This window comes from Schistocerca piceifrons, chromosome 3 (assembly GCF_021461385.2).
Source record: "Schistocerca piceifrons isolate TAMUIC-IGC-003096 chromosome 3, iqSchPice1.1, whole genome shotgun sequence".
NCBI lineage: Eukaryota > Metazoa > Arthropoda > Insecta > Orthoptera > Acrididae > Schistocerca > Schistocerca piceifrons.
The window spans coordinates 345,892,881-345,917,229 of record NC_060140.1 but is presented as its reverse complement, the minus strand read 5'-3'; the positions used below and the strand labels follow the sequence as shown (position 1 = coordinate 345,917,229).

At 37.3% G+C, this 24,349-nt stretch overlaps 2 protein-coding genes across 4 annotated transcripts in view; one reads left to right on the top strand and one right to left on the bottom strand.

The window, feature by feature from the left end:
* The window catches only part of LOC124787907, a 97,485-nt gene that overhangs the window by 57,075 nt on the left and 16,061 nt on the right, over window positions 1-24,349 (top strand). For both annotated transcript variants that reach the window (XM_047254888.1, XM_047254887.1), the window contains exon 6: window positions 1,068-1,211. In XM_047254888.1, the coding sequence (XP_047110844.1) occupies window positions 1,068-1,211 (144 nt within the window). The remainder of the gene's footprint in view (window positions 1-1,067; window positions 1,212-24,349) is intronic.
* LOC124787909 (U-scoloptoxin(11)-Sm2a-like) lies at window positions 6,104-23,556 on the bottom strand. 2 transcript variants are annotated; one of them, XM_047254892.1, is made up of 4 exons: window positions 23,326-23,556; window positions 22,990-23,178; window positions 18,473-18,691; window positions 6,104-6,401 (listed from the first exon to the last, which is right to left on the bottom strand). In XM_047254892.1, exons 1-4 carry the CDS (start codon window positions 23,539-23,541, stop codon window positions 6,210-6,212), a joined length of 816 nt encoding a protein of 271 aa, XP_047110848.1. In that variant the 5' UTR covers window positions 23,542-23,556; the 3' UTR covers window positions 6,104-6,209. The 2 variants fall into 2 exon arrangements, with proteins under 2 accessions (XP_047110848.1, XP_047110849.1); XM_047254893.1 differs by lacking the exon at window positions 18,473-18,691.

Sequence of the window (24,349 nt, the reverse complement as noted above, 5' to 3'; positions counted from 1 at the left end):
AAATTAGGGACGTACATCCCAAGATCTTTCCCACCCTTCCACTCCACCAGAGGGTGGGCAGCCTGTGAAAGCATCCATGTCATATACTAGCTCTTCTGCAATCATTGCACACCTTTTTATGTTGGTATGACCATTAACCACCTGGGCACCATACAGGATGAATGGGCACCACCAAACTGTGACCAAGAGCAAAGTGAACCAAACTATGCCAAAACAAACAGGTGTACATAACATAATAGATTTCAAGGGCTGATTCACAACCTGGGCCATCTGGACTCTCCAATCCACTACCAGTTTTTCTGAACTTTGCAGATCCATTCTCCACTCCCATAATCTTCCTGGCCTCAGTCTATGACAACCTACTGTCCCTACACCTCCACTCAATTGTTCCTGCCCCCTCTGTCCAGTCACCTCCTCACAAGTCACCTCCTCGCTCCCACATTGTGTGCTGCTCTGTGCCAGTGCATTAAGTGGTCTTTTCCCTGTCTCTGCTCCTATCCTTTCTGCTCCCTATGTTTTCCCCTTCCTCTCCCTTCCCCATAGCCTCCTGACACTGCATCTGGCAGCCCTGTATGCCGCCTCTAGTCCCTCCTGCAAGCTTCACCCGGCAGCGCTGATTCCTCTTTCCCCACTCGTACTCTGCTATACTTCCCCTTTTTTCTCCCTGCCCTGGATTTTTGCTCACATTCAATGTGTTTCCGCTGCAGTCTGGCCGAAGTGCCCAGAGGTAGCGGTGGCGTGTATGAGGTGTGGTTGCTTGTATGAATGTGAATGTGTTTCTCTTTTCTGAAGATTGCTTTGGCCGAAAGCTTACGTGTAAACAGTTTTTTCATTGTGGATGTCTGCAACTCATTGTGTCATCTTTATGGTGAGTATCAATCTGTCCTGCTCATAATGTTGTTGTTATTCCTACCTTGACTTTCTATTGGTTAATTTTATCATGCAGCAACACTGATACCGATCTGGTATCCCCTTGCCACACACACACACACACACACACACACACACACACACAGTTTCTAAGGGCAGGAATCCAGTTTCCAATGCTATCTCATACATTTTTTCAGACAAGTGAGCTGCTGTTTGGGTGTCGCAGAATAACAGCCAGTGAAGCTTTGCACTTCGGCCTGGTGACACGCATTTTATGGCCTGATCGTTTCCAGGAGGAGCTGATTCCTATTGTTCGGGGGGTTTCAGCTCAATCAACCCAGGTAATTTTCATAATTTTTGGTACATCAGTGCCAGGTGTTGCAAATTTAATCAATCTTAACAAAAGGATCTTGCCTTTGTTAAGTATCTATTGTTAAATGAAATTGCAAGATAGTGTTTCTTCATGATTTTTAACAACTCGTCTGAGCATCAGTGTTCTATATGGCTCGTGCAATCTTTTAAATTTTTTTCAGTCACTCTTGGTGCCATCTTCATTCTGAGACTAACAGAGAAAGTACCACAGCTTGAATGGCTAAAACTGAATAAAAATAATTTTAAAATGAGGTGTTACTGTTCTACGACCTGTGAAGATCATTTATCTGTAAAACTCTGCATTTGTGCACAATCAGTGATTGCAGGTTAGCTAATCTAAAGACTACAGAATCACAAGTCACTGAAGATACAATACAGAGTAACAGACAGTTATGGCCAACAGGTTCACAAAAGTCATAAATGAGGTATTTTATCTTGAAAAAAAGTTTAACTGTATGTCAAAATTTGCAGTACTTACAGTCACATTTCTCAAAATAGAAATTGCTGTGTTGTCATATGTTCATCCCTTATTGTTGTCAAATTGCAAATGTGGAATTTCAGTCAAGTGATTAAAGTGCAGAGGAATGGAAAGGCTCATGGCAAAGATCTGGAAAATGTGGTTGCTTCGTCTTTTGATATTGAATATCTGCAGTGCCAGTACAGCAAATATGATGTAGCATGTTCACTGTTGTCTTCATCATACTGTTCTGTTCCATTGTACAGGGTGATTCAAAAAGAATACCACAACTTTAGGAATTTAAAACTCTGCAACGACAAAAGGCAGAGCTAAGCACTAGCTGTCGGCGAATTAAGGGAGCTATAAAGTTTCATTTAGTTGTACATTTGTTCTCACGAGTTACTGTTTAAATGAAGACTGTATTGCAGTCACATAGGTTTTACACTCGCCTTCGATGCCTTCTATTTCCTCTTTGTTATACAGCTCTTCTGATACTGATTATGGTGGTAAAAAAGATCTCCACGTGTGGGTTAACACTATAAAGCTTTCAAAATCTTCTCAACGTCTTTGAAATATAATCAGTTAGTTTACTGACAAACTGCACCGAGCAGTGGGTTTCGCATCCTGACATTACCGACAGAATAATTTATTTTGCGTAGAGTATGTATAGGGATTATGTGAGCTATAACGGCAATATATTTTTTTCATTGAGACTGTAAATAAGTTTAAGAAACAGATTTTGATTTCTTTCTAAGTATTTCTGTAAGTGTTCTTAAGTATAATCACATTTTGCATTTGATTACTCTTAATTGTAAACAAATATAATTTCATGTACGCACTTAACAACGATATCTTCGAAAAAAAATAAAGGAAGGGGTGCCACGTTATATCAGAATATAAGGTCGACAAAATTTAGATGGGATCGAATGCTAAGGGCTCTTTATTAATTCTTACTCGTAACTAACTCATTGATTTACCTGGATTTAAAATCCACTTCCGTAACCTTTCTTTATCTTTGGCGGGAAATCTGAACATTTTTAGTTCAGGATTTGTTCGTCTACTCCTTCCACAGTTGATATATTCGCAGGCACTCGGCATGACGACTCAATCCACTACCACCGGTATGTCAGAAATAGCTGTACTTCTCAGATGCCAAACGGTGGAAAGCTGCACGCGTTCGGACGATGTTGCCACATATTTCTCAGAACAGAGTGCCATCTAGTGGTTGGTGCCACAAGTAAGGGTGTGACGCTGTCACTGCCTGGTGGCCGTTCCCTGACAAGGGTTGCCTGCTAGACCAAGCGATCGGGCAATCTGTTTCTTACGTGATCTGGGATAACAGAGACGGAGGGGGCAGTGAAAAATGGACGGGAAGGACAATGACCTCGGCCCCTGTTTCCCCACAAGTGCCACCTGGATTCTTCCCCCAGACACCAGTTTCTCAGAACTCCCCAGGTGGGAACTACCACTACAACATGTCCTTGGTTTTGCTACCCACCTGGCCTTAATTTACGTTAATTTCTTCCGTCTCAGCTATTCTCCACTGTAACTGCTCTTTGCTTCACTCCATTTTAGTTTTCTACATCTTTCATTGTCTTTCTCATATATTTTTCACTGCCCCCTCCCATCCCTGTTATGTTCAATGCACTTAGCTTCCTACGCTTATTAACTTGTACATGATGTTGTAGTGGTAATCTCTGTCTTGCATATTATCCTGTCTTCCACCTTTAAGCTCTCAGGTTTTCAAATCTCGTCCAATGCAGTCCCCAACAATCAGTCTTTCCTTCTCATCCCGTATGGTAAGTTTCCCCTGACCCGCAGTTCTGGGCAACTTTCCCAAAATCTACCCCCTTTCCTAGACCTCTCTAGTCCTTTTCCTTCACCCTTCTTCCTTCCCCTTCAACCTTCTGCCTGAAGAAGGATCCACTGGCACTGAAAGCTTGCCAATCACAACAGTCTTTTGCGTGTGTGTTCTGCTGCCACTTGGTGATTAGATCTTTGATTTACTTGTTTGTATCAAAGTAAAATTTGATCAATAAAACTAATGAATTATGAGAGGGACTTGTTGGTCATTGTTTGCTTTGAGGCAACAAAATGTATAAAACTACTAGTAGATGCACATAAAACTGACACTATCTAGTTTTCAGAACTAATAGTGTCTTCTTCAGGGAGGAGAAGGGATACATTGGGAACAGTACAAAGGAAGGGCAGGCCACACATACCGCTATATGAGAGAAACCCACTTGTAGTGATGAGCGTAGATGAGGATCTTTGCCCTTCCCTCTTCATCACTACCTAAGGGTTCCTCTCGTCCTGGGTTCTAAGTTACCAGGTCTTCATTTTTAAGCTTCTCCAACTCCATAAGAAAGGAAGTACTAATTCCGAAAGCAAGATATTAATGCTGCCTTTACTTTCATAGGTTTGTGTTGTCAGTACTACACATTTTGTGTTGTGAAGGTAAATAATGGCTAGGAAATCTCTCTCATAATAATTTACTTGTTTCTCTGCAGTGTCACTTCTCAAATGGCAGAAGTCAGTTTTAATTCGTGTTGAAATTATAATGTCACTGTCTTACTATTATGATCAGATTAAATATTGTGAGTCTGTTTCCCATTTGCGTAAATGGCATCTATTATAATTACATTCTTTTTTGCAATTGATGTTCATGTCCAGTTGTCCCATAGTGGTATTCCTTATGTCATGAATTACTTAAAATATGCAAAGAAGGCTAACATTAATGACACTACCAAAACTTGAGCAATCTGTCATGTTATCTACAGTTTATGGGCAATACTTTACTAAGACAAATATTTAAAGAACACAGAGTTGCAGATAACTGCTTGAAGCTAGTAAATTAATTCATAATTTTCCTAAATTTGCTGCGGAATATACCAGTATTAGAAAAGGATTTTTGCTACTCACCGTGTAGTGGAGATGCTCAGTCCCAGATGGGCACAACAAAAACAATGTCAGCAAGTCCACTTTCGGCCAAAAATGCCTTCATTGGAATTAGACAATATACACATGCTCACAATCGCAACTCACACACACAATCACAATCTTTGGGCTACCGAGGCCATCTTGCATTTTCAAATGTTTGGTTATGCAGAATATAACAGTAGAGATGTGAGTGTTTGCTGTATACTTGATTCGTTGCATTGGCTCTACACTCTACTGTTGTCCACTGATAGGAACTAATTCTCCAGTGACATAAGGCTATTGCATCCATAAAATCTTCAATTTTAATCCTAGTTTTTTTTTGTACCCCTCAAAAAAATTTGTTCTCAGTTCCTTCAGCCATGGGAGGTATTACATTTTACCATTTTCTTCTTCTCTCTTTATTTTATTTGCCTACTTTTTTCTTTTATTAAGTTCCCCATTTTGTTTCTTTCACTTACATCTAATTTAGGTCAGTTGTTCGAATCTAAGCTTTTTCTTTCAGTTATAAAATTAAATATTATGCAGCCTCGTTACCTACTTTCTGCAGTTGAATTCCAATTCTGACCCTTGTGTTTCTTTTTGATTCAGGTGTCTGATTTATTCTTTCATTTTTTTGTACTTTCCTGAGTGGCCCGTAGCTTATAAGAAAGATTTATATTGTAGATAGCTTCAGTATTTATCTCTACACAAAATTTAGTACACACATGAAATAAATGTCACATCATAAACCTGGAAACAGATAAGTTCATCAGAGGCTAAGGCAAGGCAAATCACAGGAAGAAAATGTATTCACAGTTCAACTCCAAGCAACTTCTCAGTTTATCCTGTAAGGCACACCAAAATTTCATTGTTTCTGAACACTATACTTTCCCATATATTTAATTTTTTTTTATATGCCTGTACAAGTATATGATTTTGTCTGACTTTGATGTATGTGATGTTTTGTTTCACAGTTCTGAAATCTTTGATAGCATGAGGTTGAGTGTAAAATCAGCTTCAAAGCCTGTATCAAATTAATGTAAAACAAGATTATGAAAAGGAGAGAGTGTTTACACATGAAAATAACTATGTAGGAGCAGACCACAACCACTATGCAAAGAAAATATGTTGGTGTGTGTGTGTGTGTGTGTGTGTGTGTGTGTGTGTGTGTGTGTGTGTAAGGGCACATTCATGTGTGTGCATGTTTGTGCTTTAGCAGCCGCAGCGGCAGTAGAAGTAGTAGTAGTTAGTTGTTGGTACAACATTTCTTCTGCAATCGGATTAGCTGATAGAAATCATTCAGTATTTTTGTGAAGGTAACTGAAGAATTTCTTATGTCTACAATCTTTTCTGCACCACTATTTACATGTAACATTACTCTTATTCTTCTGAAATGATTTCAATTAAATTTGGGTGTTCTGTACTTTGTGTCTTAATTAGGGCATTTTCTGTTAATTGATTTTGTAGATATATAAAAATGAGAAGTGAGACAATATGAAAATAGTCTATAATTTCCCGTACAAAATTAAAACATAGTAAATTTGAAGTTTAAACTTATACACTCATTTATGAAGAACTTTATATGAATATCTTATAAGTTGTTTGGAAAAGGAGTGCATAGAGCTTGATATGCTGCTCCACTGTAGAATAGTTCAGTCACATTGTAGGTGTTGTAATCCACAAATAAGCAGAGGTTTCCAGCAGGACAGGAACATTGGTAATATATTGAGTACATATCAGCCCGTGCATATCCACAGATTTCGTTGGTTTCACATTTCTTTGCCTGTGTAATGAGAAAATCAAATCAGAAAATAGTAACTTATTCCTCACAAAAAGAAGTTATACTAATGTTTTAATAGGTAGAACATCTTGTGGCTCGAGTATCAAATGAAGTCAAATATCCCACAAGAAAAGAATCTCTAAATTATGTTATTGCACAAAGTGTATATTTTATATATGGTTTGCATGAATAATATCTTGTAATTCAAGTCCACAAACTGTATGGAGTTTTTAAGTGAAGTTATTGTTCTTTTATTTGGTGGCACTAATTAGACAGAAATCTCTAAGTCTTACTCAGTCAGCTGATTTGGGCCTCATTGGGGAACTGCAGATAATGTCCAAATTTCATATACATCTGTACACAAATGTATGAATTGCCTGCACGTATTCTGAAGTTCATTTAGTATTAAATAATACACTTCAGTACTCATTACACGTAGGTACCGGCATGGTAGACTTCAAATAAAGACCATTGTGGCCAAACTTAGGAGAGTTTGTAGGACATGTAGACTGCCCTCTTGTGGCAGATTGAAAAGAAATGAAAGGAAGGACTGGAAATTGGTTAGACACAATTCCCACTGAGATGATGACAGAAGCAGCCCGCATTGATGGAACCCACAGAAATGTAGTTGAAGTGACTTACTGGTTCACATTGGAAAGACAGCAATACAACACCAGCACGTGTCTGGCACAACACAGAGTGCTGGTTGCTCCACAGAACAGTATTGTTTGACATGCAGGGAGGGAAGGGGAGAACTAAATTTAAAGTTGTATGATGTGGCCTGTAAAATGTTGTTGTATGTAAATGAAGCCGAGGTACAACTGTCTCTATACGTGGTTTCTCAGTAAAGCTTTTACTTTTTGCATAAGAAGTTAAAAACCACAGTTTTTAGGTTTGCATGTGTTCTCCGCTATGCAGTATTTTTAATGCAGTTCCAAGGAAACTGATTGTTAAAAAAATCATTTTTTTGACATCTTGTTAATGAACTGGTTTTCTTTTCCCTATTGTCCATAGTTTTTGCAGTACTTTGAAATGAGTAATTCACTGAGTACATTTTGAAAAGTTTACAATAAAGAATGTAATCACTGGCCAGTTTATAATTGGTACATTTTAGGTCACAGATTTCTGCATATGAGGTGTAGCTAACACATCGAAATTTCTTTCCAGTCTTGAGTAACTACAGGATACATGTTGTAGGTTGTCTGTAGTGAAGTTGGCAACAATGCACCACATGTGAAGCTATTTCCGCCTACTATGTGGAGCTGACTCGTGTTTCTCTTTTTAGTCTACTGCTGATACAAGCCGAAACATTAACATGCATGTGTGCTTACAGACTGGGAATACATCTTCACCTGCTATTTCTTTCTGTGCTGTGTGTAATCAACATGTTGTTCATGCAGGATGACTGTTCAAATATGATCTCACTTCAAATCTGGCAACATTTTTTTTATGAATACACCTCTAGCTGAATTTCATTAAGTTATTTAATGGTTGTAGCTTTTCAACATGTAACTGTTGTTGCTGTTATTATTGTATCCACATTAAATAAAGTAGCACAAATGTTGTCTTACAAAAATAAACGTTTCATAGCGGCATTTTTAATATCACTCAAACACTTTCACAAAATTACGTATTGCAATGAGTAGCTTCTCAGCAGGAAAAGTAGTAAGCTACAAGTTTGTGACTTGCTTTGTCAAAAGTAGCTGAAAGTAGTTGCTCCAAAAAGTACAATCTGTCTGGACTCATTCAATAGAATTTGTGGAATTTGCATTTGTGTTGAGAGAACTTATGAGATATTGCAGTTGAACTATATCCATTATTTGTGATGTATCCTTTTATCTATTTACAAAAACATATTAACATGTCCAGACATTCCTTTTAATGGGAAGTTATAAAATTTAGTTAATTTTGAATATCTCCAAAATTATGTCAGATACAGTACTGAAACATACAGAAGTTAACTATTGTTATTTTGAAGGCTAGATAAAATTTCATTGTGATTGATGTATGGGAAATGACTATTAATTCACAGGTTGGTGTCGATTTAAAAATTACTGTAGTCTTGCTGCTTGTCATATCACTTCCGTGTGAACACAAGTGCTGAACAGATGAGCATTGCCTTGCACGACCTTTATTACAATGTGTTGTACCACATACCACATCACCTCAGTGAGAAACATGCCTTAAAAGATTGAGTATGGGCTAATCTTTTGTGGTGTGCTATGTTTTTTCCCATTACTTTTGTGCCCTTTGCAGTAATCTGCATGTTAACTATGACATGTTTGTAAGTGGAGGAAGCCTTAATATGGTAAAGAAAATGCCCTCTGCCATTCACGGGTGGAGTGCAGAAGGAATGATTGTTTGGGTCCTCTATATGAGAAATTGTCCACCATATTCAGGAAGTTTAAGAATATTTACAAAAATTGCCAGGAAAACCTGTTCTTATAATATTTTAAGTAAATTAGCATAATATATTTAGGCGTTCATTATCCATGCACCTTTCATTTCAGATATTGCAGCATTTCAGTTACATTGTCCTACCTGTAAAATAAAACTGAACTAACACAGTTTCTCTCTCTCTCTCTCTCTCTCTCTCTCTCTGAGTCACCTATTTGCTGTATCTACAACTAACAATGGGAGGCCACAATGTTTGGAACGCTGATTTACTTCAAACTTCATACGCTTGTAGCACTCTATTACGACAATAAAATGTGTAAGCAGTAGCGTGCACTTCTCAAGCATTATTGAGAAAATCGCAAGATAATTTGATGAAGCCCCACAATTGATGAATTGAGTCCCATTTGTCAGTCCCCCCCCCCCCCCCCCCCCCCCCTCACAGCACAGTCATATCCTTTACTATTTATATTACAATTGATATAATGGGAAAAATACGTGTAATCGGATGAACTTTTATTAAATTTACAATGTTATTTGGCAGTCTACAAATTTTTATTATCAGAAATAACATAATATTCATAACTATCGACTAGTAAATTTTTAGATTGCTAAAAACGTTGTAAATTTAATAAAAGTTCATCCGATTACATGTATTTTTCCCATTATATCAATTGTAATTTAAATAGTAAAGAATATGACTGTGTTGGGAAAAAAAACTAACGAACGGGACTTGATTCAGCGATTACAGGGCTTGAACGCTAACCGCTCGGTTGCCGCCGCTTCATGGTGAAAATGATAATGCACAGGTATATATTTGACGACCGAAATTATCTTTCAATTTTCTCAATAACACTTGAGAAGTACGCACCACTGTTTACACATTTTGTTGTCCCAATGGAGTACTACGAGTGTTCGAAGTTTGAAGTAAATCCGTTTTCCAAACATTGTGGCCTCCCCTTGTAAGACTGTGTGATCAATCCTCTTCATGCCTCTATGCATTTTTCTTCCCATTATGTGTATTATATGACAGTTCAGATGTGATTCAGTTACCGGTCAAGTAGTTCTCAGTCAAGTCACAATCTTGGCTAAATATTACAAATGGTCATTTAATCCCCCAGTTAATTGCAGCCATTCCTTTTTGAATATTGTGTGAAGAGTGCAGACATGGTGTTGCAGAATAGATTCTTTTGGGGTCAGTGCTGATTCACATAGAAATTTCGTTATATTGAGCGTAGATCACTATGTTAGAACTCAAAATGTATTCTAGAAGGTTGCGATTGATGGAAGCAAATAGCATAGAGTGAATTAGTTCTGCTTTCTCACCTTCCCACTCCCCATCCTGCTCCCCCTCTCCTCCCCCTCTCCTCCCCCTCTCCTCCCCCCTCTCCTCCCCCTCTCCCTATCCCTCTTCACCCCCCTCCCTCTCAGTCCTATCCCTCTTCACCCTCCTCCCTTTCAGTCCTCTCCCTCTTCACCCTCCTCCCTTTCAGTCCTCTCCCCAAGAAAAGCATGAACTGTTGTGCTCTGTCCCCGTCACTTGGAAAATATCTCTACACAGTGGAGATACAGTAAAATATTGTTAAGAGTGATGTAATTCGCTTGTAAATTCCAAAAGAAATCTGGTAGGATTTCTGTTAAGTGATTTAAGGTTTTCTAGTGTCAGTACAATTGATGCCTAGGCAGCATTTTTCAGTATTTAGTCTGGAATGAGCATTCATAAACAGAACTTAGCTTTACGGTATTTGTTTAGTTTTGATCCCATCATCATCATCATCATCATAATCATCATCATCAATGGCCACAGCAAGAATAATTTTTATGCCACTAATAACTTATAAGGACATTGTAACAAGTGCAGTTCCACTTTGTCAACATCTGCTTGTCTCTTTAAGTTTTACATTTTGATTTGTACATACTGAGCAGCAGGTTCTTTGTCTACAAAATTTACCTGATAATAGTATGTGTATCAAGGGGACCTACATATACATCTATACTCTGGAAACTGCTGTGAAAATCATAACAAAGGGTACTCTCGATCGTATCTCATATTGAACTTTCTTCTTGTTCCATTCACATATCAAACACGCGAAGAATGCCTGCTTATATATTGCCTCTGTGCATGCTGTAATAATTTTGATCATGTCTTCAGGCGCAATAAATAGGGGTTGTAGTACATTCTAAGATTCCTCATTTAATACTACTTCTTGAACGTTGCTAAGTAGGCTTTCATGGAGTTGTTGACATCTATTTTCAAGTGTGTGGCAGTTCAGGTTTTGTTGGCATTTCTGCAGTACTCTTCTATGGGTCAAACAAACTTGTGATAATCTCTGCTACCCTCCTTTGTAAGCATTCAATATCCCCTGTTAGTCATTTTTTGTATGGAACCCAAACACTTGAACAGTATTCTAGGATGGGTCACATGACTGTTCAGTAAGCATCACCTTTCTAGTCTCATTGCATTTTCCTAGTATCCTATAAATGAATGGAAGACTGCTATACCTACAACTGATCATATGTTATCAATTGTATCATCCTAATCATTATTTTTGTGGAGCTTGACTATTTTATTCAGTTTTAGCACAGTTCCTCTGCAAGTTACTTAGCTTGCACTGAATGATTCTAATTCATATTTAAAAAGTGGCATGACTTTCTGTGAACCCAGTTTTCAAAAATGATTTTTAGTTTGTATCTTGGTGATTGTTGTTGCTACAAGTGCATCACATCACTGATTCAGTCTTTACTATTTGTTCAGATGTATTCTTACGACCCTACAAAATGCAGAATTGACTACTAGATGTCACAAGAGGTGAACCCATAAGTAAAATAGCAGACAGAGAGTGTTGTAGTGTCAGTAGAGAAGTTGTAAACAGCAGAATAGGTCAGTCAGGAGAGCTGTGCGACTTCAGATATAGATTAGTCATTTGATGTCACCTGAGTAACAAATCCATAAGGAACATTTCAGTGGTTCTAAAGCTGCCCAGTTCGGCTGTTGGTGATGCGATCGTAAAGTGGAAAAATGAAGAAAGAATCATGTCTAAATCAAGACCAGGGAGACCTCATGTACTGACAGACTGTGGCCATCGAGCGTTGTGAAGAGTGATTGTAAAAAATGGCATAAAATCAGTGGAAGGTATCACTCATGGTTTCCAAAGTGCTGCTAACAGTCCTGCTAGAACAGTGACTTAGCATAGAAAATTAAAAAGAATGGGATATAGTGTGTCTAGCAACTCCTCACAAGTCACTAGTATTTATAGTCGATGCTTGAGGTGAGGTGGTATAAAGGATGGCTCCACCGGACAGTTAATTACTGGAAATGTGATTTGGATTGGTGAATCATGCTACACCCTGTGGCAATCTGATTAAAGCATTTGGGTAAGTGAATGAGTGGAGAATATTACTTGCCATCCTGTTAGTGCCAGCACTGAAGTATGGAAAAAGAGGTTTTATGGTATGGACTTGTATTTTGTGGTTAGTGTGTGGTCCTCTTATTATGCTTTAAAAAAAAACACTAAATCCAGAAGGATATGAACACCATTGTCCGCTGCGTACAGTAGAGGAACAGTTCAGAGAGGATAATCGTTTGTATCAGCATGAAAATGCATCTTGTCATAATACAGTTTGTGGGCAATAATAATCCAGAAATGGGAAGGTCTGTCTGGAGTTACAGCCTAAAACTAATGGAACATCTTTGGGATGTGTTAAAGCATTGATTTTGCTCCAGACAACAACTTTCAACATCACTACCTTCTCTGGTTTTGGCTCTTTAAATGTCTGCTAACAGACATACAGTGTTTGTGAACATCCTAATATGTTTGTAACCTACAAATTAATATGTTGGTATCATTAGTGGGCAACATAGCTATCCATTGTACATGCTTTTCAGAGAAAGTTTGTAGAACATTTTCATAATTTTCAGCTTACTCTTAATAATTAAGTTTATCTGAACTATTTCGCATATTTATTAGTTTTGTCCCCAGTTGATTTAAGTTTGTCTGCTGATGGATATACTGGCCACATAGGCCGTCCTTTATCATACATTTCTCACTGCTGTCATTTTCTATTTTATCAAACTATTGTACTGTTGTAATTTAAACCCTAGCACATGTGAATGCTTCTACAGTTGACCACTAATAACCTAATGTTTTCATCATCTGTTTGGAGCATTTCTTGAAGTCTTATGTGACAATTTTAGAGCCCTCCACAACTGCCTTCATCTGACTGGGCACTTGTGTTGCCTGGTTAAAGAAAACTTTATGTGAATGCCATACACAATTAAGTTCATGGGCAGGTGGCTGTTCTATGAGACATCCTTAAGCCCTATGGGAATAACTTTGTCTTCAAAGAAAATCAAGATTTATTAGAATTTTATGTATCTGTTGTAGCCACGCTTCAGTAGGGATCCCTCTGTAACACCAGTCTTACTTCCCTTTCGAAGTATAGCATTTTTATATTTAAACACGTAGTTACCCTTGAACCCCATGTATGCACTTTTCAATGGACATTAAAAATGGTTTAAAATGGGGGAAAACATAAAAGGTGGGAAATCTCTATTTAATTTGTGAAAGTTATATATATATATACACACACACAAAATATGCATCAGCAACTTGGCAACTTGTTTATTATCTAGTAAAAGTTTTCTGAATTAGGTCCTATGTTTAGCCTTTGATTTAACATTTCCTTGCACATAGGCACACTAAATTGCACTAAAAACGATGTGTTTTTGGAGGGGGAGAGAGAGAGAGAGAGAGAGAGAGAGAGAGAGAGAGAGAGATATTAGTAAAATGAGCAGTTGCCATGTTGATTTAATGTTTGTGAAGCTAAAGTGCTTATTTGGCGGTTTTCGTACTTATATTTGTGTACTACAGAAATATGCAGTTTAAGTGTTTCACCATATTAAAGATCTCTCCAAAATGCATCATTTTTTGTCAATTTTTGCTGCTAAAGTGTTGAAGAAAGTGATGTTGGTGACTGAACACACTGCCCTGACTGTACCTGACCTTTTAGATTTTATACCAAAAGTGATTGCAATCAAAAAGTATGGCCAAGTATGCTACATATTTGACACTCTCAAACCCTCACTCATGAAAACCTGTAGGCTACTTTCCATTGACCTGAAATCATGAAATTTGGAAAGCAGCAAAGATTCACAGTAAAAGTAAACGGAAAAAATCTGAAAATTGTTAATTTGTAATTTTATATCACACAAAAATATTTTTTTAATCATTTGTTCTCTATCTACCTGTCTGTTCATCTGTTAAGATTCCCTTTTTCTCAGGAATGGGCTGATGTATCACATTTTCTCAGGAATGGGTTGATGTATCACATTCAAATGTATGTCACATACTCTGATCAGCAGTCTGATGGTGGAGTAAAAAATTTAAGCTACTAAGTGATTTCAATCAAAAGGTGTGGCCATTTATGCCACATACCATTCAACAGTCCTGTTGGTGGTATAAAAGAATTAAGCTTCTTAGTCAGTCCAGTCAAAAGATGCAGTCATTAATGTCACTTATTTTGATACAAATTCATTCATAAAAACTATAGGGTACTTCCAGTTGACCTAGAATCATGAAATGTGGTCAGAAGCAATGTTCCATGGTGCAATTAAGGGAAGAAATCTGAAAATGATCTTGGAAACTATCTTTAAAGTCTTGGAATTCCCAGGACTGATACCTTGCCGGTTACCAATATTGATAACAGGCAGAAATTGTCGAGATGCTCGATTCCTAGGATGGATGAACTGTATACATAATTAAATTTGTATGGAACACTTAGTGTGCAAGTCTTACTCACACTTATTGGATTTGTTTTAATTTGGGCCACTGTTACATGCACTTTCCAAAATGGAGTCTTTGTTTTTGACAGTTGAGTTCAGTGTGGACAGAGGCACCACTGAACTCTGAACTAATACAATGTGAGCTCTGCAATAAACTTCAATTCTTTGAAGAATTTTTACCTTCTCTTCCATCAAAAAGATTTTCGTATCTCTCTTCATAATATTTTCCCTCTTAAAACTGCAACGGAAAATGCTAAATTTTTACTTGAAAGAAATAGCTAATACCCAACACTTTGATCAGTTATGTAAGGCTACAAAGAGTGTTACACAGTACACACAGTTAACTCACCTTGGTCTGTAGCAAAACTTTTGTCAGCACAGCCAACCTAGTCAGCCTTTAAGAGCTAGCAGATGATACTGTGTGCAGTACGTATAAAAATCATTATCATAATAGCTGGGTGAAATCAACACTGAAACAATGTGGCTACAGTAATTTCACCATTTTTAATTTTGTGTAGCACACAGCATTGAAAGCTAAGGCTGGTAGTGAAAAGAAGCAAGTGAATGTTCATATGAAATTTCACCTTCATCTGACTTGTATTTAAACAGTTACTCTCTTCAGCCTTCAAACTGAGTGGAGCTTGGTAGTGTCAGGTGACAAAGCACTAGTGCCATGAATTGTTACTACATTTACCAATCCAGATCTACTACGTAGAATGCCCAGGCTCAAGAAAGCTTACCATGTAATGTTTGTAAAAACTGCTTGAAGGCCAGTGCAATGCCAGCATCATTTTATGTCAATTATGTCAGTTTTTTCTCTGTGTATTTTGTTTCGTAAACCATAAATCGTTGGAAAATTATAAATATATTGGTGCAAAAATGGGTGCCAAGTAAAATTATGAACACTGTAAATTTGATGGAAGCAGTAAAAAGATGTTGTAAATGGTGGGAGAATTTTAATCTCAGTAATGTAAAAGCAGGGTTATACCGTATCTTTCAATTTCTGGATGTAATTTTCCATTTTTGTTTTAAACATTTACAAAACTTAGAAAATTATTTGCCAAATATATGACAAAGATACTAATACATGAAATGGTAAGTTGAAACACCATTTGTAAATTTTATTGACGGTGAAATGAAACTAACAGTTTCTTACTTCTCATCTCACAAACAAACTTTTTCTTGCAAATGTTGATGGATTCATAGGAAAGAAATTAGAAATGTCACCTCAGGAATGAAGTAATTGCAGATTTATGGAAATGTAGTTGTATTAGCCTTATGGAATTATTTGCAAAAAGGGCAATGTTACATTACTACCACCAATCTCCTGGACAGAGTTTGTAATGTATTATTGCCACACTTACTTTGGTTTCAAGTAGCATAAACCACTGCGGGAAAAGGGTGATTTTACTTATTTGAGAAGTATGACTGCTAGCAAACTTTAAACTTGACTAGCTTTAAAAGTAGATATGTTAAAACTAAGCCAGATGTAGAATTGACTCCTTTTGAAACCAGTTTAATATTCCCAACTAAAGTAATTTATTTAGTTAAGCAGAAGGCATAAATTGACATTGTTTCCCAAGTCTTGAGATTCTTATCAAGTTGCTGAAAAGGCAAATTTGGTCTCAAACATATTTTCATCCTTGCATTGAAGAGTGAACAAATAGGAAATCCCACAGAAAATTACAAATTTTTAGGTTAACACACTGTCCACTCACATTTATATGGCCACCTGTCAAAAGCCTGACTAACCACCAATTGCAGTGTGGACTGCTGTGATACATGCAGGAAGAAAGTCATTGACATTTTGGAAGGTGCCAACAGGGATGTGGAACCATGCTAGCTCCAGTGACATGACCAGCTGTGTTAGGACTCTCGGTGGAGAATCTACGAGGTATACAGCCTGATCGAGATGGTTTCACAGATTCTCGATTGGATTTAAATCTGGTAGTTGGTGGCCAGGGAAGTAAGGTTAACGCATTCTGGTGCTCTTCAAACCAGGCATAGACTGTGAGCTGTGTGAAACGTTGTATTGTCCTGCTGGGAGATTTCATCATGCCAAGGAAAAACAAAATGCATGGCCTCCAAGGATAAATGTGTATTTGTGGTGATCCATTGTGGCATCAAAAATGATGGGCTCACCCAGGGAATACCATGAAAACATTCCTCAGGCCATAAAGTTCTCTCCCTTGTTGCAGGGTGTTTGCCATTAGATGTTTCATATCTTACACGCTAGTGATCATCTGCCCGATGGCGCATACAGTGCATCTCATCTGAAAAATGCACATGTTGCCACTCAGTGGACATCCAGTTGCAGTATTGGTGTGCAAATTCCAGCCCTTGTCATGAATGAACAGCAGTCAGCATGAGTGTGTGAAGCAAGTGCCTGCTGTGGAGGCCCATATGCAACAAAGTTCGCTGAACGATTGTTGAGGAGACATTGTTGGTAGCCCCTTCATTTACCTGTGCATTCTGTTACTCAACAGCTGCAGATGTGTTTTCTCATACATATCTCCAAAGCTGTCATCCAGCCCTGTCATCCATGACCTGTGGTGCATCACAGTTGTGTCGACACCAGTTTTCCAGTTTTGGAAAGTGCCATTTTGCCATGCATGGTACACTTCATTCATGATGGCACACAAGTAGATTACAAACTTATCTGTTTTGGAAAATGATTCCACTCTTGGCCCAAAAGCAAATGATCATTCCCTTTTAGACGCCTGATAAATCATTTCTGCATTACAACAAATAGTTCACTGTTTTCCCCATCCCCCTGACGTGCTTTATGCATCCTTCAGTGCTAGTCCTGCCGCCTGCCATCTGTGAGTGGTTATTGCATGTTGATGTAATACATAGGCAGTGGTCACATTAATGTAACTGTATCATGTAGAAACAACCTAGTATTAGAAACATTTGGAGAACACAAATATGAGTATTACATTTCTGGTATAAGCCAGAAATGTAATGCTTCAGACACCATTATATACAGCCTCAGCATGGCTATCGAGCAACAGTTGTATGCAGAACTCAACATATACTCCGGTGTAAAATAATGATATAACTTTAATGATTACTAATGAAGTGCTACAGGAGAATTCTGAAGATTAAGTGATTGAGGAAGTGTTGCTGAATCAAATTGGGGAAAATGAAGTTCATGGTGCAACTTGATTGAAAAAGTGTTTGGTTGACAAAAAAATCCTGGGGAAAAGTAAGATTGGTCATGGAGGGACAGGAAGTAGGAGAGAAAGGGGGTAAAAATTATAGAGGGAGACGATGGCTTAACAGTGGTAATCGGGTACAAATTGATGTAAGTTTAAATAGTTTTGCAGAGATGAAGAGGTTTGCACAGGATAAACCAGTGTGGAGAGTTGTGTCAGTCTTAAGACTGAAAACACCACCACTACCCCCAACACCATCACCAACAACAACTACAACAATGACAATAATCACTCAGAATATATATTCAATGTGCAGTTATAGATGTAACTACATGCAGTGCAGAAAATGGATGAAGCGTATGAAGTGAGGCTTGGACGACTGTGGGTTGCATTAGAAAGAAATAATCAACTAAGATTCTATAAAATTTTGGAACCATTCATTCATCATGTCTCAGTTTTTTCTTCTGTTTCTTGCTTCTCCTTTCATTTTTACAATAATTCTATTATTGTTCTTACATGAAAAAAATTCAATAACTTTAGTAGTTTTATATGCTTTGTAGGAAATATCACTGCAGTTTCTTCGTATGATGGAAGAATTAATTTTTTTTTCTATGCGTGATGAGTACTTCATCTTTATATTTGAAGCATTTGGTTGTCTAACAGGTTTCTGCGAGTTACAGGACAAATAATATTAAAGTCAGTTCATATAGTTTTGGACTATTATGTGTCTTGTTACTCACGTCAGCACATTGGTAAACAGTTGTTGAAGTTTCATTGTCTGCCTCTGCATTGATCCTCTTCCAGTAACGTCCCATTGGACAATTGCACTTTACAACAGCTTTTGTCTGAACTAGAGGCTTTTTAGATCTGCCCCGTGGAATTGTGGCTGTTTCAGATTGTAATTGTATCGCAGGTTCATATGTTGTACATTTCTGCAGTTCACTGATGTTGTTACAAAACTGAAATGGTTAAAATAAGTTGTTGTGGATTGGCAAACAAATTTTTGTTTTATTTTGTAGCCAACTCATAATATGAGAATTGTCCTAAAGTGAACTAAATATTGAAACAAGGAAATTAATCAATTATTGATAACATAATATAAACAGATAGACAAAAAAATCTACTCACCAAGCTGCGGCAGGGGAACACATGTACAAAAGGATTTATCTTTTACAAGGTTTCAGAGCCAGTGGCTCCTTCTTCTGGCAGAAGAGTTGAAGGAGAAGGAAGAGGGGTAAAGAAAAAGGACTAGAGAGGCTTAGGTAAAGGGGTGTAGTTAAGAAAAATCACCCAGAACCCCAGGTCAGGAGAGACTTACCAGATGGGTTGAGAAGGAAAGACTGATTCTTGGGGACTGCACCAGACGAGATTTGAAAACCTGAGAGCTTAGAGGTGGAAGACAGCGTAATATACAAGACAGAGATTACTGATAAAACATCATCACGAGTTAATAAGAGTGAAAAGCTAAGTGGATTGTATGTAACAGAGGTGGGACAGGGGACAGTGAAAAATTGACAAGTCAGAAAATGAAAGATGCAGGAAACTAAAATGGTGTGAAGAAAGGAATATTGAAACAGTTATTTTACCATAATAGTGGTTTACGGATATGATTGATTCATTAAGACACTCATCAAATTTTTATACACTCTATAGTTGTTAAATATAAATAGAAAAACTGGCTACATGCCTAATAGCAGCAGGTGTAGTTGTAAAAATCTTAAATTTCAGAATCAGAGATTTTTTTCATTTGGAAAGCATTGGAATAAAATCAAGAAGTACTTGGGAAAGCTATCCAGGATGCTAGGTTAAAGTGGGTTTAATAGGATAGGACTAGAGGGAGACAGTGAAATTGAATGACAGAAGAAATATTAAAGCTGATAAATTATTAGTTGAATGCCTGAAGAAGGGAATTTTCAAATGTCTGGAAGAAGAAGAAGAAGAAGAAAAGTAATAACAGCTGCAGGGAAGGAAGAAACAAAAGGCACAAGAAACCAGAAGTGAGAAGGAAAACGAAAAGAAAAACTATATGACAACATTCAGAGTAGAAGTGGGAAGGAACTGTAGAAGTACTAAACAGGACCAGTTAGCCAAGTAGAGGCTGGAGGTTTGCAGCAATCAAGCACACGTGGAAGAGGTTGCTGTCTGCAGAGATCTTTGGTACTGATATTGGGACGAAAAATCAAAAGTGCATAGTAAAACATGCACTGAGATCACAGCTATTGGTTTTAAGAGTATGCTGTGATAAAAGTTTCCATGCATCACCTGTGTAGAATATCTTTGTCCATTCACCATTCATCCACAGCAGCCTCTTAATGCTCTTAGTGGCATCATAATAAGCTGAAAAATGGTTTTGCATCAATTGCTACATGGTATGAGTTTCCCAGAACATACTTTCCCATTACGATACTCATTATTTTAATATTCTCCCAAACATCAACACCTCAGAACTTCTCAAAGGGGACTTTTTTACACCACACACACGGTTACCACCAGTTATTTGGTCTCAGTGTATACTAATTGGTACTGTGTTTGCTTGCATTTTTTCACTTCAGTAGATCCCTCCTTGATATTGCCATTATTTTCCACTTCTTTGTGTCTTTTCCTTGCTGTGTCACTTTTTTCTAGTCCACCACTAACCCAGAAAGTAATGTATAGGGAAACCACTGCTCCCAGTTCACTGCATGGGTAGTTCTTTATGAAGATCTAGGTGCAGGACATTAAGATGTATTGGCCATTTGGAAATGACTAAATAGACTTGAGTTGTAAGATCAAAGCACCACATCAAGAAATTATATTTTTCATGTGAAATGGCTCTTCACAACTGCAGAAAACGACAAGCAATCACTCTTTTTAATTCCATCTCATACCCTCTGCTGCACGTCTTGGAGGACGTAGTTGTGATGTTCCTAATGATGATTGAATGCAGCTTAAGAGGCACCTCTTTCTTCACAGTTGTAATTTTTTTATTACCAAGTTGCCCATTTAATAATATAACTATTGTATATGTTCATGTTGTTATTTTACCTCTTATTATCTATGCTCTTTTATGCGCAAACTGTTTTTGTGGGCAAAAAAGGTCTCTGAATGCTAATTATATTGCTCTTTAGTGTCATTTATACAGGGTGATTCAAAAAGAATACCACAACTTTAGGAATTTAAAACTCTGCAACGACAAAAGGCAGAGCTAAGCACTATCTGTCGGCAAATTAAGGGAGCTATAAAGTTTCATTTAGTTGTACATTTGTTCGCTTGAGGCGCTGTTGACTAGGCATCAGCATCAGTTGATGCTAAGATGGCGACCGCTCAACAGAAAGCTTTTTGTGTTATTGAGTACGGCAGAAGTGAATCGACGACAGTTGTTCAGCGTGCATTTCGAACGAAGTATGGTGTTAAACCTCCTGATAGGTGGTGTATTAAACGTTGGTATAAACAGTTTACAGAGAATGGGTGTTTGTGCAAAGGGAAAAGTTCTGGACGGTCGAGAACGAGTGATGAAAATGTAGCACGCATCCAGCAAGTATTTGTTCGCAGCCCAGGAAAATCGACTCGCAGAGCTAGCAGAGAGCTGCAAATTCCACAATCAACTGTATGGAGAATCCACATTGGCACTTATCTGTCCGTAACTACCTGAACGTCAACTACCCGAGGCGATGGATTGGCCGCCAGGCAGCCCGTGACAGAGCACTTCATCACTGGCCTCCAAGAAGCCCTGATCTTACCCCCTGCGATTTTTTCTTATGGGGGTATGTTAAGGATATGGTGTTTCGGCCACCTCTCCCAGCCACCATTGATGATTTGAAACGAGAAATAACAGCAGCTATCCAAACTGTTACGCCTGATATGCTACAGAGAGTGTGGAACGAGTTGGAGTATCGGGTTGATATTGCTCGTGTGTCTGGAGGGGGCCATATTGAACATCTCTGAACTTGTTTTTGAGTGAAAAAAAACCTTTTTAAATACTCTTTGTAATGATGTATAACAGAAGGTTATATTATGTTTCTTTCATTAAATACACATTTTTAAAGTTGTGGTATTCTTTTAGAATCACCCTGTATATTAATGAATGTAGTGATTGGTGCACAACAGTTCAAATAAAGTATCTAATTTTCAAGCAGTGTAGTAGCAAGGTGTATAGGACACTACTCTTATTCCGGGCGAGTGTGTGATCCTATGGTAATGTAAGCTTTAATTCTCAGTGTTTACTGTGTGTTAACTGTCACATCAGTTACTGTTGTGTGAGATCAGTTTTGGGTCTGTCTATTACAGACTTTGCGTGATAGAGAGATTGATTCGGGAATGACCTTTTTTTGATTAAGTATGGCTACCTTTATCAGAAGACAAATGACTCTGAATTTTTGAAAATTGCCCTTAATAAATAACCACAGGTCCTTACTGTCCATACTTGTGTGTCATTAAGTTCCTAATTGATTCTCATTGTATTGCTCCGTCCCTATAATGCTTTTGACACTGATGTATCACACGTGAAATTTAATTGCTTCTAAAAGACATTTGCAGGCCTAAAGATATTTATAGACAGTTGGAAATGCGCGTACATAAGTTAATTTTAAAAATTTATGTGAGTGTATTTACTGAAATGCCTGAAAAATGTGCTGCATTAATATGTACTGTGGTGTTAGAATATAAAGAAAGTATTAATACATTTGCGGCAAACTCTACGGACAAAGTGGTTGTCTTGGAAATTATGTTTGTCTGGGAGAACTGCACCTGAACAAAAGTTGTTCAACTGTTAGACTTATCATTGACCCTCTTATGAAATAAAAACTGCAGGAAAGTTGTGACGATTTAGAAGAATATTCAGAGATTTGTATTATTTAAATTTATTGTCAGCTGTTATGGAGATCGTGTGTGTTTATAAAGAAATCGAAAAGAAATGAATGTATTACATGATAAGAATGTGAATACCTCCTACTGAAAATAATGCTTTTTCCTACAAGCGTTCATTCAGAGAGCTGCAGACTGAACATAAAGAGTTATAGAATTGAAAATATAAAAACCATCATGTAAAGAATTTGCATATGCTATTTATAAAATTATTCCCATTTTTATTTTTTAGCACATATGTTCCTGTATTTTTAAAATCACACACAGTTGTAAAGAAATACAAAAATTGTACAGCTTGTGTCATTTGTATTGAGTCACTGAAGCTTATAATGCAGAAAAATTAAGGGGTTAACTTTGTTTCTTCTCAAGAAATGTTTATTAAATATGCATACTTTCTGAGTAATATTCTACATACCTTTAACTGAGAACGGTTGCTGAGCATCATGGTATAATTGTCTGGTGTTTGACTCCATTGTTGGGAGCATTGAAATGTGTTGTGGCAGCGACATAATCTTTCTACTTTTATTGGAAACCAAAAGCGTTTGTGCACAATATTACAAGCAACATTTAATTCACATATTGGCAAAGACCTCTCACTGCGGCTCTGAAAGTAATAGCAGTTAACATGCTGTTACAATTATTATGAAAATAACGTGTGTGTGTGTGTGTGTGTGTGTGTGTGTGTGTGTGTGTGTGAGAGAGAGAGAGAGAGAGAGAGAGAGAGAGAGAGAGAGAGAGAGAGATAACATACATTTCCACGATAACTTATTTCAACTTCGTTGGAATCACTGTCATTAATATTGCTAAGCACTGAATGAGTAAAATTTAATATTGATATCAATAGAAACACAATCAACAGTAGTTGAGTATGTGTATCATTAAGCATTTTGCTGCAAGGCTTTAGATGTGTTTGTCCTTGAAGCTCCTTGTAGTACTGATTAGCCTTATCTCCGAACTCCAGCGACATGTTTATTACGATTCCAGAATGTCTTTTGTTTTTGATGCTACTTTATCATTCTCCACATTAATTGATAGTGTTCCTCATCTGTGGTATTTAGTTGCAACATGTTGGTTTTTTGTGCTTGTTTTTAACAATAGCCATCTTAACACTGTCATTATCAAACACACAAACTTGCAGAAGATGTAATATGTACTTTTAATGTCTAATCAGATAAGTTATAGTTGATGACAACAGGCCGTACTTAAATAGAAGAAAAGTTCCTGTTAGTCATCAATATGGCAATCACTGAAATACCACCGTTTGTAATATATATCAGCTAAAGGTATGTGCTTTGAGCTGTGATAACAAAAGCTTCTTATATGTTAATGGCACTAGAATTCTTTTGGAGCCTCTCTGGAATAGTGCTATCTCAAAATTTATCCGTTAGAATTTTGTGAAAAAAAATTGTTATATTGTTTCCAACAATACCTTTTGAGGTAATTAGGGCACTTCTGTAACACCATGTTGTAATTTATTATTGCCACCTCACACCTTGTTGTAATTTATTATTGCCACTTCAGTAGCATATCTTAAATTCCTCGTATATATTAGTTTGTAGTATCCTTTGTAATACACTACACCATTTGTTTCACTTCTTATCACTTGATACCACTTCCATAAAATATTTAATTGATGTGATGGAAATCAAAAGCTCAGTTCAGTTGCCACATTGGAATACTGTGAAATTTGTCCGTATTATTTTATAGCAATTTAAAGTGTGATTGCTATACATCACACTGAATGTAAACTTTATCTGAATCATTGTACCTTTCCT